The sequence below is a fragment of the Sciurus vulgaris genome (genome assembly GCF_902686455.1).
Source record: "Sciurus vulgaris genome assembly, chromosome: 2".
In the NCBI taxonomy this organism is placed as follows: domain Eukaryota; kingdom Metazoa; phylum Chordata; class Mammalia; order Rodentia; family Sciuridae; genus Sciurus; species Sciurus vulgaris.
In genome coordinates, this window is record NC_136462.1 from 181,332,122 (window position 1) to 181,346,699 (window position 14,578).

A 14,578-nucleotide genomic window follows, 5' to 3' on the forward strand; every position below is an offset into this window, starting at 1 on the left:
CACCTCTGATAGGTACTAGTATTGCCCCATTTTAGAAAACACAGGTGTGAGGTGTGGAGAAGGGAAGGTCACAGTTGGGGGCAGTCTGGTCCAATTCCAAATGGCTGGAGGGGTGTAGATGTGGGACACTGGGGAAGAGCACTGACTGGAAGTCAAGAGAACATCGTGCCAATCTTGACTGTGTCCTGACTTCGTCTGTGAACTCAGGAAATTTGCTACCTCATTGTAGGCCCTTTTTGTAAACTGGGGCAGTGGGCAAAGCACTGCCAAGAGAGGCATTTCTAGAGCGAGGGTGAGAGAAACAAATGTGCTGCACTCCAGCAAGAGGGAATGGGTTCCAGTCTCCCTTCTCCAACTGCCCTTCGGTGGGGCCTCTCACCTGGGTCAGCGTCTGCACGTGGATGATGTTGATGAGGCGGAAGAGAAAGGACATCTGGGTGGGCACCTGGGATATATAGGCGAGCAGGCGGCACTCGGACAGGACCTCAGCCACTGTGGAGGGAGGCACAGGGGTAGCAGCAGGCTCAAGTCTAGTGGCCAGGCCACCTATGCCTCCACTTGGGCTCCCCTTGGGTCCTGACACTGCAGCTGGGAGCCTCTCACCAGAAGAGCTATAGGAAAAGCTGCCTGTGTTCTCAGAGTCCCATCTGGTCCTTCAAAACCACACTCAAGAGCAGCCCTGTTCCCCAGTCTAGCACCACCCATGGCTCCTCTCCACAGGACAGTGTGCATCCACAGGAAAGTAGACCCATGGTGCTAATTAAGAAAACCAGTGAAGGAAAGTTGCAATCATTTTCCAAAACTTCTAACTAGACTGGTTTCCCACATAGCACCACACGTCCTCCCACTGTCAAGATCACAGTGCATGTGAGCACCAAGCACTATAGGGTGAGGGATATGATGGCTGACTGTACCAAAGTCCATGTAGCCATTCCCCTAAAATAGATCCTTTAGGGGCACAAACAGTAGGCAAATGGCTAAATTACCAAAGGATGCTGTTTTGTTTGTTTATTTTTTGTTTTGTTTTCTGGGCAATAGTGGGGGTTGAACCCAGGACCTCTTAATCATTAGGCAAGTGCTCAACCACTGAGTTACACCCCCCAGCCCTTTTTATTTTGAGACAGGGTTTTGCTAAGTTGCCCAGGCTGGCCTTGAATTTGTGATTCCTTGCCTCAGTTTGCTGGGTAGCTGAGATTATAGGTGCGTACCTCCACCCCCAGCACCAGGATGCTTCTTGCTATCAACAATGGTGACTGGGCTGGGAGGTAGCTCAGATGGCAGAGTGCTTGCCTTACAAGCACATGGCCCTGGGTTCAATCCCCAGCACCACAAAAACAAAAACAAACAAACAAACAAAAAAAAAACCAATGGTGACTATCACATGGAACAACTATCTGTTTTTGGAGGGTGTGCTCACGAATTTGTGAGAATCTGCTGAATGCCACAGACTCTCCTAGGAAAAGCAAGCACATGTATGCATATAATCATAAACATGTACTCAGTGCACACAATTCTAGGTGAGCCCTGCCCCAGTCACAGCTCTACTCCATGCCCACACTCAGGGAGACAGATGGAAGGGGTACCACTCACCCCATCCCAGAAGAGGGAAATGGGTTTTCTGGTTTTTTTTTTTTTTTTTTTTTTTTTGCATTTTGCTGGCCACAATGGCTCTCCTCCTGTATCAAAGTGTTGTACATGCTCATCAAAGGAAACACAAATAACTGGGAAAAGTCAAAGCACCTGAATCAATTAGCTGAGACCATCACCTTCCAAGCACCTTCTGTCTGGGGCAGCTGCTTCGATCATTCCATCTCCTGGCTGAAAGTCAGGTAACTAACCCCAATGCCGTCGCACTGCACCCATTTGCTTTGGAACCCTGACTTTTCCTCACCTTTCATGTCCACCTGGTTTTCGAATCGGTCCAGTGATAGAGTGACACAGCGTACTAACATGTTGGAGTCTACCAGGGAGCTGTTGATCTGCTTCAGGAACACCTGGAACTGGAGCAGAGACAGCACTCAGGCGAGGCAGTGGGTTGCTGGCCAAGCTGGCTGTGGCCCAGGGTGGGTAGTTGCCACCACAGACCTCAGTGATCCTCTATCCCAGCCCTGCTGCTTTATAAGACAGGCAACCTGAGTGACCTGCTCTCTCCACCTGCTGCTGAGATTCTGGGTCACGTATCAGTGGTTCTGTCCCGAGGGTGCTGGCTCCTCTCACTTTTACTTCAGCTAGCCTCAACTGGGTCTGTCACGCTCCAGGCTGCCTAACACTCCGGGCCCAGTGCTCCATTCTGGGCCTCCCACTGCAGCCCCCACACTTCACACCTGCAGTTCCGGGGTCTGGCACACACTAGGTGCTAGCGAATGTCTGCTGAAGACTCCCACTGAATCCTAGCACTCTCCACTTAAAAACTCACACCAGGAGACTATTGGATCAGGGCTCCAAGATAACTTAGTGGCAGTGCAGCCAACACCACAGAGCAGAGGAGCCTCACCTTTGCATCTGTGTTGATGTATTTATTGAATCTCTTGAATGCATCAACGTTGAACTTCATCAGCTCCCCAAGGAGGTCAAAGTAGCTCTGGAGCACATCCCTTGATTTGCACTCGCTGTCCACAATGCAGTACAGGATGTGCTGGGGTGAGGAGGGGCACACAGTGAAGGTATGGATACCGTTGCCCTACACTAGTCTCCCACTGGGGCCTGGCATGGAGCTCAGACTACACATTTGCTTTAAGCAAACATCCAGTTCTATGGAACCTGTGGCCTTGTCTAGATTCTGAGGAGGCTGGTGGCTCCAAGGACAGGACCAGGCTGACACACCTCACCAGGAGGGGGCAGGGGGTTGGGCATGTGGTACTTGCTTGCTCACAGCTGAAGCCTCTGACCTGCTGTGTGGTCACCAACATAGCCAGAGCTCTCCAGCTCCTGGGCAGTGGAGCCATCTCCAGATCTAACACTGGTCATTGCCCTAGCACTGAGGCCAGAGGCCAGAGTTTAAGAGCACAGGGCACATTTTGATCCCATGGGTGGTCTTTGTGTTTATACCAAAATAAGCAAATTTTTATCAAAAACATAAAGTCAACTCCTTGATAAAGTTTTCTGACAGTTAAAGTCTTTCAAAATTTTCTTGAAGTTACAATGATTTGGATCAATAAAACTTCTTTTCCATATGGATGTTACAATTCATAGGTTCTTGTCCATATTGATTTGTAAAAACCAATTATAACTGGCCATTACTCAATGAAGAAAAATTAGCTTTTAGTCAAAATCAAAATACCCTCAGGGTCAAAGGCTTTGCTGGGTAACTCTAGACTCTTACCCTCCTACAGAGTTACACACCAAGTCTTGGCATCGACCCTGAAGCACCCATGGGGAAGCCACAGACAGAAACCCAGGGCAAGCCCTAGGGCAATCTGTGCTGGCATTTTAAAATGCTGAGATTTGGTCTGCTCCTGGTGAACTGCTTAGGGCTCAGAACAGAAGAGCAATGTGTGGGGCTGGGGAGGATGGCCACCCAGCACCCTGGCTTCTCCAGGCCATACCTCCAGAAGGCCTCGCTTCAGCAGGAACATCTGGTCTGCATAGGAGGTGGTCCCTCGGAGGAAACTCTCCACAGCTCGTGCTTGCCAAAACCTGCGACCCAAACGTTGACCCCCAGGCCCAGGTGGCTAAGCTGCCCTCTCCTGGCCCCAGTTCAATTCCCCCAGGGGTTGGGAGATATTTACTGACTTTTCATTTACTTAACAGACATTTGCTGAATATCTACCAGGCTTTGGGCCTCACCCCAGGCCCTGGGGATACAGCAGTGACCAAGGGAATCCTTATTCTCATGGAGTTGACAGCTCAGTGAGGAATAGTCTTCTATATGGGTCTGTGTGGAAGGAGTTGTATCACAGAGAAGGTAGCATCTAAGAACAAAGAGCTGGCTATTCCAGCAAGTCCTATGTGAAAATACTACAGGCTTTGCCCTTTTAGAATGGGAGGACATCAGAACTGGGAGCCAGGAATGGGTGTGGAAAGCACAAAAGTATATGCAGACAGGCCACTGAGTTCACATGTTGGGCTGGTCTAGAGAGATGGCTGATGTTAACCAAGTGGCCCAGAGAGCTCAGCTGGGATTCATGATAGGAAGTCTGGATTAGGAAGGCTGAGTGACAGGGTCTCACCTGGGGTGCAGCCTACTGACAGTTTCACACCCAGACCTTCTGGAATTCTTCCTGCATACATCCTTCAAGACTCGTTGCTGAGGGGTTTGAGAACTCTAAACAGGCCTGTCTGTGCCCACCCTCACCACCCCCTGGCAGGGGAAAAGCTTTCCTTTGCTTCCACAGCTCCTAGGACAGCACCTCACTCCATTCCTTTGCATGCTTCATGGAAATGGGTTTCTTTTCATGCCTGTTCCCCACCCCAGAGAATGCCACCCAGGCAAGGGTCTGTGTCCCATTTCTCTCCCTCCTTTCCAGCACCAGCACAGAGGAGGTGCTTGGCAAATAAATGCCTGGTCACCTCTTGGCAGGCCCTGCAGGTCCACAGCAGGGCAGTACTGACCTGCTGAGTCGCATAAGGCCAAAATGGCCATCGAGCCAGCTTCCCCAACAGTGATCACATCTCAAGGGTGGATGCTGGGGACTAAAGGTGGTGTTTCTAACATTTGGTTCCTGGGTCCCTCAGGAGTGACAGGTACCTATTATTAGGCTCACCTGAAAGAGGACTCAGCTGGTTCCTTCTTCATGACCTGTAGTAGACGAGTTAACAAGCCCCTCTTCCCATCACACACCAGACTCCTGGTATAAAAAAGAGCATTGGTGGCAGATCTGAGAGATTAACAGAGTCCTTGGGGCTGAATCACTCTGATGGCTTAGATGGTTAAAAAAAAAAAAAAAAAAAAAAAAAAGACATTTCCAGGTCTGCAGGGTGTCCTCCTGCTCCACCTGGGTCCAGAGGTCCCAAAGACTCCTGTGACCATCAACTGAAAGCCATGTGCTTCCCACTGCACCTCAGGCCAGCTTGCCTTCCTGAGACCTGCTGGTGAGAGACCTGAGCCACATGCCGAGCCAGATGGGGCTCAGAACTGCTAGAGGCAGGGTCATTTACACCACAAGTGGATCTGAGGCCATGACAGAATCTGCCAGATGGGGCAGAGTTCGTGCCAACAGGGTGGGGCCCAGGTGCTCCCAGCCCCAGGTTCAGTTCCATCTGGGCTGTGCATAAGGGCTTGGCTTCTACAATATGAAGCAAAGGTGGTAGGTGAGGAAATGACTCAGACCCATTGGTGGAGAAGACAATCAAGTTGGCAGGGGTCTTGACCCTTAAACTCCCTCTTCAAATATAGCAGCACTTCTTTTATCCCTGCAGACATCAGGGTAGGGACCCAAGTTCAATTTGACCTGAGTGAGTTCTGCCCTTCAATCCCTTCACAATAAGGCCCAGAAGTCATGGCTATGGCTGCTAGAAAAGGTCCACCCTCCTCTGGCTCCTATGACCCTTGTTACCCTGCTCCCAAAGCCAGGCAAACAAAGTATAAAAGAATTTAACCCTCAGGAGGGGAGGAAGGGGGGCTTCTGTTGCCCTGCGTGGCCAGCCACCACTAAGCAGGAAAGGTCCACATCAGCTTGAGTGCACACATGCATGTGACAAGGGGAGGGCAGAATACAGATGCCCTTTGGCAGGTGACTTCTTGGAGCCTTTGTCCCTCATCTGTAAAGAGGAGGTCATGAGGGCACTCCTTCCTAGGGCTGCTGCGAGGCTGCAGCGAGAAAGTGCAGGAGACCTGAGGAAGTGCCAGGTACACAGAAGCTCTTGGGACATTATAGCTACATGCGAGACAAGGCGAGTGTGTACACCTGTGTGCACAGCTGTGAGCTGAGGCACACTGGCAGCTGGAGGAATGTGGCCGAAGCCATGCTCACCTATACTCACCTGTCAGTGTTGAGGACGGCTTCCACTTCAGGGATATTGGCCTTGAGAGAGATGGCACTGAGTTCATTCAGCTCCTGGTTGTTGAGGAGCAGGTACTTATTCCTTAAACAAAAGGGTTGCAGGGGTGAAGGACAGGAGCTGGGGCTGCCTGTCAGCACTGTGCCAGGGCAGAAAGCCTCTGCCCATTTTCTGAGGGGAGAGGGAAACTGAGAACCCACAGGATGCCTCCTGCACAGGACCTTGCAACCCCGAGTGGCATTGTGCAGGAGGGCACTGAGGCCCTTTCTGTCTGCCACATCACTAAGGAGGCCCCCTCTCTTAGCAGCTCTAGGCTTTCCTGCTGCCCACTGAACACTTCTATTTGACTTCTTGAGACAACTGCACCAGAATCCAGTCAAACCTGCTGCCTTCCTCACGCCTAGCCCTGCTGCAGTATTCCCAGAGGCCAGTCACATAGCAAAGGCCTGGCCAGTGGTGACCCACCTCCCACTCTCTCTCATCCAGCCTGAGTCTGGCACACAGTGCCAGTTTCCTAATCAGTCCTGCAGGAATCAAGCCTTCATACAGCTCCCCCAGAAACCTTCAGAATAGATTCTGACACTGTTGCTGCATTTAACACTTCCTGAGTTCCCACTGCTTGAGGACATAAAATATCCAGGGCTAAGAATGTGCCCCAAGACCCTATGTGGCTCAGCCACTGACCACCTCTGTGACTGCACCTAGATAGAGCCTCCATCTGGTTACCCTGTTTTTCTTGGCCATGCCACACTCCCTCCAGCAGGGGTTTCTGCACGGGCAGGGCACCTGGCTCAACCACACACCCTCCTGCATGACATTTACTACTACTGACCTTGCAGGCCTCAGCTGACAAGTTATTTCTGCAAAGAAGAATTCCTGAGCATCAGATGGTCAGACAGGACTCCTGCCAACCGTCCTCTTACAGACTCATGCTCCTTGCCTCCCACATAAAATGTTCATTGGCCACCATACATCCATTTACTGGTGACATTCTCTGATCAATGCCTAACCCCTTCCCAGCCTGTATTCTTCATGACAGGTGCCACAGATGTTTTCATTCATCGCTGTATCCCCGATCCCTGCACACAAGTGCTGATTTAAGAGTCTGATGAAAACTAGGGATTCATTTTCTCAAACCAAACCAAAAACCCCGTACACTTTTGTAACCTATCAGTGCCCTCAGTCAGAGCAACTCTCACAGGGGGTGCTCACACATGATGAAGGAAGTCGTAGAGGCCTGTGGGTCACATTTGTTCTTAGGCAAATGTTAGCTTATACAATGTTCTAAAAGAATTTAAACCACCATTTAAAAATCAGAGCCCCAGCACTGTAACAAAACAAAACACCAGGACCTTTTATATAAATGTTTTTCTTTTTCTTTTTCTTTTTTTTATACCAGGGATTGATTCCAGGGGCATTCCACCACTGAAATACATCCCCAGCCCTTTATTATTTATTTATTTTAATTAATTGATTGATTAATTAACATGGTCCTGGGGTTGAACCCAGGGACTCACACATGCTGGGCAAGTGCACTACCACCAAGCTACACCTCCAGTCTCTTTTTATTATGAGACAAGGTCTTGCTAAGTTGTTAAGGGTGGCCTCAAACTTGCAAGCCTCTTGCCTCAGCCTCCTGCCTCAGCCTCCCAAGCCACTGGGATTATAGGCATGAGCAACTGTGCTCAGTTTTCATTATGAATCTTAATTTCTGGCTTTCCTTGAGGGAAAAATCCAAAGTGAGCAACAGTGAAACCAGTTCTCTGTACATGCACAGCTGCTGGGGCTGAGTGGCTGCCTGTCATTCCAGTTCACCGAGTTTGCCATCACTATGCTAACTAACTAAGGTCAAGGGTTAGTTGCTATTCCTTCCTCCATTTCACTATTATCTTTATAGCAGAAAATAACTTTCCTGTATATTTCCCATAAAAAGTTGAAAAATAGAAAATGACAGGACAGAATATATTTCAAGAAAAATGGGGAAAGCACAAGGCAAAAAAATCTGCTGGCTTTGCCTGTCTGAGATCCGAGGACAGTTGGTGGAGAGATGTGTTGTTTCCAAGGGTAGGAAGGAGTGAATAATGTCTATCCCTACTTATCAGAGTGGCTGAGGGAAAGCTCTGACCCTGGTGAGTCAAAAAGCAACTCATACTACAGGGTCAAAGAAGCGCAGCCACACTTGGTAACATGGAGGTGACAGAGGGCTCCCACCATTTCCCACATTTGGGACACAGCCGATGATTCTCTCTGCAGGGACACATACGAGTACTTATTCATGGTGTGTGTACTTACTCATGGTGGTCGCTGAAACTCTGGAGAAGTCTCAAAAACTGGATCTTCAAGGTGATGTCCTAAAATACATTTTAAAACCATAGTCATATTGTTTCTAAATAAGACAGGGCAATACCAGTCGTGAGCTACTCGGGAGGCTGAGGCAGAAAGATCACTGAGGGGAATGTGCTAGGAGTGTACTGGCTAAATTGTATGGTTATATTGTGTATTGTGTGCATATATGAATAAGTAACAACAAATTCCATCAGTTTGTACAACTAGAATGCTCCAATAAAAAGTGTGGGGGGTGGGGAAGAAGGAGGATCACTTGAGCCCGAGAGTTTGAGGATCGTGGACAACAATACAAAGATGCCCTATCCAAAAAGAAAAGAGACTCTGGCAAGACTCTGGGCATGCTACTCTGCTTTTAAGCTTCTGTCCTCACCCACAATGAGGACTTTTCTTTATTAGAAAACCATCTAGTTAGATCTCCACATCTAACCAATGGCAAATTTAATTAATGTAGACCCTTCCTTCTAAAAACATCTCACATATTGAATTTTTAAAAAATCACCAAAATACTTTTAAATGTGAGACTAAGTTCATAAACTAGAAAGGGAAACCTGTAGGAATGGGACATGAAGACAGGCTTGAGGCCAAGCAGCAAGCCCTCGCTCTGACACTTGGGAAGCTGAGGGCTGTGTGCAGAGATGGGGGCCTTGTCACACCAGGGCTGGGATTCTAAGACCCTGCAGCAAAGGTGGAGGCTGGAGTCTCCCAGGAGAAACACAAACCTAGGCTCATACTAACAGAGCAACAGGGCCAAGAACCAAATACGAAATCTGGCCCTGGGTTAGATGCTCCCCCAAAGTACCTGGGAGATGAAAGCAAAGGTGCCCTGGAGAAGTACTTCCAGGGCTGAGGCTACACAGGTACCAGGGAAAGCAAGCCTCGCTCAAGGCAGCCTCGCCACAAACATGAAGCAAAGGTGCACTCTGAGGGTCTGAAGACCCAAATACAAGCATCGTTACTCCATGAGCAATTAAAAGAGACTGTAAGAAAGTAAGCTACAAATAATATAGAGAAAACATGCAAAAGTAGAAAACACAAGAAACATCATATTTACATGAACAAAAACCAAGCAGTTTTTGAAAAGGAGTCAGAAAAAATTAAATGCAAAATATATTCACATAAAATTAAAAACTCAAATGGATGGACTAAAAGGCGTATCTGACAAGGCCAAAGACAAAAAATGATACAGTGGGAGTTGAGGTACCGAGAAAAGTCCCAGAATGAAGGGATCAGGGGGCTCATGGCACTGGGCTTTGAAGGCTGCACAGCATTTCAAGGTCCCAGAGCACTTTCCCTCCCACATTGTTGGGCGGGCCTTAGGCCAGAGGTCAGCAAGAGTAGGAGTATGATTGTCCTTTTGTAAGAGTCTTTGTAAGAAAACAGATACTCAGTAACTCATTCAAGTTCTCCCAAAAAGCTGAGCAGCACAAAGGTTTCCTGACTCTCAGTTCAGTATTCTGTCTAGGGCACTGCGAGATGTACAATGTATGGCAGAGAGATGAGTCTTTGGCCTCAGAAAACCAAAGCATTCCAAAGCTGTTTCCTGAGGTAGGGTGTTGGTGGTGCATGATGCCTGCAGGCAAACCAAGTTACAGAGGATGGTATAGTTGGCTTCCCACTGTGGCATAATAAAACAGGACTTTCAGTTCCTTCCTACTCCCAAAGAGAAGAAGCCAAAGGGTCAGTGGCAGGTCTTGAAACAACTGTTTCTAGCAAGTAAAATCCCACGTGTCCCCAGGGTTCCCTTCTCACCGGGCTACAGTCACAGTTCTGGTTATGACCATGGAGGACAAGGGCAGATGCTGAATGTTTCCTCCAAATCAGCTTGTCAAACAAATTATTGAGTCCAGGGATCAGCTTAAACTCTGCAATCATTCTGTGAACCTGCATGGGGTAGGAAGGGAAAAACAGTAAGAAAGACAAATGTGCTTCAAAGACGTGCCAAAGCCTCATACTCAGCACAGACAGTCACGATCTTTAGGACTAAGAAAGCAGTCAGAGTAGAATGTCGAGGTTTAAAGAAAACATCTACACATGCCCTACCTGGATCACCTCGCTACACACACTTTCTGACCTTGCTCATGACTGCTCAAGGTAATCCTGTAAGTCACACTATGTAGAAGGTCTTATCTTAAAAGCATGAGTTTTGGACCTATGTTTACTCTTAGCCCCACCATGTATCAACTCCAGAACCCTAAGAAAGTCCCTTAAATGTCAGTATCCTTGCAATATCATGAAGATGAAATGTGGCTGGGCATGGTGACACATACTTTATAAATCCACACAACCTGGGAGGCCGAGACAAGAAGATCATAAATTTAAGGTCAGGCCCAGCAACTTAGCAAAACCATGTCTTGAAATAAAAAATAAAAAGGGTTGGGGCTTCAGCTCAGTGGTAAAGCATTGCTGGGTTCAATCTCTGGGACCAAAGAGGAAAAAAAAAAAAAAAAAAAAAGAAAATATGCCTTATACTTTAATACTTTACAATGGGATAAATTTCAACTGGGGCAAGACACAAAAAGTAACTGCTGGGCTGGGGAGATAGCTCAGTTGGTAGAGTGCTCGCCTCGCAAGCACAAGGCCCTGGGTTCAATCTCCAGCACCGCAAAAAAAGAAAAAAAAAAAAAAAAGTAACTGCTAATAATCCTAGAAAAATCTATGTGAAAACTTAAAAAAATAATAAATAAAATTAACCCAAGAGTGGACATAAAGGATTTACTAAACCTGGAAGTCAAGAAAGGAGTCTGTTGATTTCAACCACACAAATCTTTTTAACATTCTGTCACAAAATTCACAAAAAGTAAAAGTCACAAGTCAAACATGACGAATGGAGAACACACACTGGTAACTCATATCATAAACAGAGCAAATTTCCTCTAAGAGGAATCCTATAAATCTCAGACAAAAAGACCAATCTGTAAAGCACTTGCCTAAGCATGTACAAGGCTCTGGGTTCAGTCCCTAGCACTGTGGGGTAAAAAAAATCCCACAGAAAAAAAGTGGACAAAGGATACAGTGTAGACAGGAGAATAGAAAAGGTTCTTCTTCTTCTTTTTTTTTTTTGACCACTAAGCCACATCCCAAGTCCAATTTTGTATTTTATTTAGAGACAGGGTCTCACTGAGTTACTTAGTGTCTCACTTTTGCTGAGGCTGGCTTTGAACTCCCGATCCTCCTGCCTTAGTCTCCTGATCCTCTGGGAATACAGGCATGTATCCTGTGCCCGGCAGAATAGGTTCTTAAATATATGAAAAAGGCTTAAACTCACTTACAACTTTAAGATAAATTCAAATCTCAACTGATTTTTCACATGGGCAAAGGAGACAAAGTTTTATCTAACTCTGGCATCATTTTGGTGACTAGGCACCAGATACACTCACATTCTAGGGGTGAGAGAGCAGACTGGTACTACCTGCTCAGGGAGGATGATCTTGCAATCTCTCTAAAAATTACAATCACATTCCCCTTGACCAGCAATTCCATTTTCTTATTCTCAGACAGAAAACTTACAAATAATAAATGACATATTTATGACATTACTGAAGGAAGTGTTATTTATAATCCCCCCAAAACAGACATACCTACATTTTTATCAACAGGGATTAAATAACGTACATCCACAATGAAATACAAAGCACCAGCAAAAAAAAAAAAAAAAAAAAAAAAAGAATCAAGGTATTTTACATGTAGTGAGTTGAACAATTGCTAATATACAATATTAAGAAAGCAAGTGGCCAGGCACAGTGGCAAACATCTCTAATTTCAGTGACCTGGAAGGCTGAGACAATAGGATCATAAATTTGAAGTCAGCCTTGGCAACTCAGTGATGCCCTAAGCAACTTAGTGAGACCCTATCTCAAAATAAAAAATAAAAAAAGCTGGGGATGTGGCTCAGTGGTAAAGTGTCCCTGGTTCAATCCCCAGTACCAAAAAAGAAAGAACTGTGTACATGCTGATATGCTGTATTATTGACTGTTTAAAAAAACTATTGACTTTTATAAGCATATATACCTCTAGAAGGGCTAACAATTGGTAAAATTAGCTATTTCATGGAAGACCCAGAAATTGAGGAGAAGAAGGAACACAGTCTTCGCTGATACTAATTTATGTCAACTCTGAGGATTATTTGCTTATTACATTTTTTTTTTTTTTTTACATAACATGAAACAAAGCTGTTGTTATCCCCATCTTAGGGCTGTCATACGGATGAAGTTGGAGACTGCATGTGAGGCTAGGAGCATGGCCCAGTGCTCTGGTGCCAATGCTTTGCAGAGAAAGGAAGTCCAGCAAGCTTCACAGCTTGGGCAAGCTTGGCAGAGGACATGACACCTAATTCAGGGTCTCATCCTGAGGTCTGCCTCTTTCCAGCCCATCATTGGCATCACTGATCCTGGGAGATCAAACCCAACAAATGTACTACTGCCTGTGACTCCATTTTCATGGATGTCTCTGGACACAGAAGTCAAACCTCTGGCCAGTGTGAGATGCACGGGCAGTCCAGAATCTGTCAGGCTAACAATTAAAGTGAAATGATGTCTGCTTTGCTGCTCGGGCTTCTGTAAAACCCAGCCTGATCTACCTTGCTTTGCTTACTGGTGTAGGGAAGTGTAGCTGACACCTATGGTGGTCACCAAGTCAAGTGTCTTCTGTCTTACTTAGAAGAACCCTACGGCACCAAGGCTATGGAAGAAAGTGCGGGATCTCATTTAGTGTCCTGGTTTTACCTAATTGTATGCTAAGGACTCCCAAAGTAACTCATTTACCCCAGCCTCTCCCCAACTCCAACTGCTGGTAATCCAAGTGTTATTCCATCTTCCACCTAATCCTACCCTGTTCAAAACCAAACTCATCTTCCCTAAACCTGCCCCTCCACTCCTCACCCACCAGTCTTAACCATCTCAATAAATGGCAAATCTATCTCCAGAACCTTGGGGCTCATCCTTAACTCTTCCCCTCTCATATTTCTGCATCCAAATCATCAGCAAATCTCTTCTGTTCCATCTTCAAAATATAGCCAGAATGTAACCCCTTCCCACCAGCACCCCATCAGTGCTGGTCCTAGCTACCAAATCTTTGCTCAATTACAAGGGTCCCTAAGGGCTTTCCCTACTCCCATTCTTGCTGACCCCCAGACTTTCACAAAGCAATCAGAGGGACAACTCCTCACTTTACTCAGAGTGAAAAACAGTCTTTTCAAATGGCCTATGACATTCCAATGCAAGTTGGCCCATGATCCCTCAGCTCTCCTTTCTCACTGTCCTAGTCATCTACCCTGGTCTCTTTTCTATTCCACCAACCTACAAGGCCCTCTCCCACCTCAGGGGCACAGCTCCCTCTAGTTGGTCAGCTGTCTCATTGTCTCAACAATGCAGGCTCTCACTTTCCTCAGTGCACTGCTATTTCAAATGTTATTTTTAAAGGGAGTCTTTTCCCTGGGCACCCTATCTGAAGTTGTTCTTCATTTGTAAAATGAGGTTAACTGCACATCTGTCATCCAGAGATAATGTGATGATCCAGCATTTGACTCATAAAAATGCATGAGGGCTACTGATTGCCTAAGCTCTCATCCCACAGAAGTCTCTCCTGTCAGTATGCCTGGCATACCAGCAGAGTTAGTAGAAGAGATCTAGTTCTCATCAATCTTGAAACTTTCTGAGCCCTCTTTCTGCCACTGCAGGTTATACAAACTTATTCCTTTCTTTTGCTTCAAGGCTCAGGAAACCCTGCGACATCTGGAACCCTCTGTACTTGCCCAGGTTTCATAAGTAGACACAGCTCTGAGCTCTACCCCACCACACTGACCTTGCAACAGATCAGAAACTCTTCCAGCACATCTACAAGGCCAGTCTTTATTCCTCACCTTATTGAGATAAGATGCCTGCTTCTGGTCTATGTGCCAATGCTGTCTAGAAATGTTGCCTATAGCAAGGTACCTGGAAAGATCCCAAGCTCTAGAATGAGCCTAGTTTCCTTATGAGAAGGAAAAAAACCCATATACTTTGCTGGGTTAGAGTGAGTGCCATTCTAAACGAAGGCTGATGGAAGGGCACCCTGTACACCACAAGCCAGGCAGCATCTGCTCCTGACTCCCCGTGTTCTGGGATGTTAGGGTGGTGCCCACCTGGTTTCGCTGGCGCCCCATCAGCAGCACGCAGAGGACATAGAGCACTTCCAGTTTGTACATGATCTCATGCATAATCTTCATCGACTGGGGCAGCTGGGTCCTGGCTGAAGTGTGAGGTAGCCCATTCTCCTCAGAAGAGCCTGGAGGAGGGAACACAGTGGAGGCTGACAC

General features: G+C 46.8%; 1 protein-coding gene across 4 annotated transcripts in view; it reads right to left on the reverse strand.

Moving 5' to 3' along the window:
* The window catches only part of TRPC4AP (transient receptor potential cation channel subfamily C member 4 associated protein), a 72,553-nt gene that overhangs the window by 1,653 nt on the left and 56,322 nt on the right, over positions 1-14,578 (reverse strand). For 2 of the 4 annotated variants that reach the window (XM_079128183.1, XM_079128182.1), the window contains exons 9-17: positions 14,405-14,547; positions 10,036-10,167; positions 8,233-8,291; positions 5,923-6,024; positions 4,704-4,787; positions 3,546-3,636; positions 2,495-2,635; positions 1,892-2,000; positions 380-492 (exon numbers count right to left, since the gene is read on the reverse strand). In XM_079128183.1, coding sequence (XP_078984309.1) covers positions 380-492; positions 1,892-2,000; positions 2,495-2,635; positions 3,546-3,636; positions 4,704-4,787; positions 5,923-6,024; positions 8,233-8,291; positions 10,036-10,167; positions 14,405-14,547 — 974 coding nt within the window. Of the gene's footprint in view, positions 1-379; positions 493-1,891; positions 2,001-2,494; positions 2,636-3,545; positions 3,637-4,703; positions 4,788-5,922; positions 6,025-8,232; positions 8,292-10,035; positions 10,168-14,404; positions 14,572-14,578 lie in introns of all 4 variants that reach the window. The other 2 variants (XM_079128180.1, XM_079128181.1) reach the window with 1 other exon arrangement.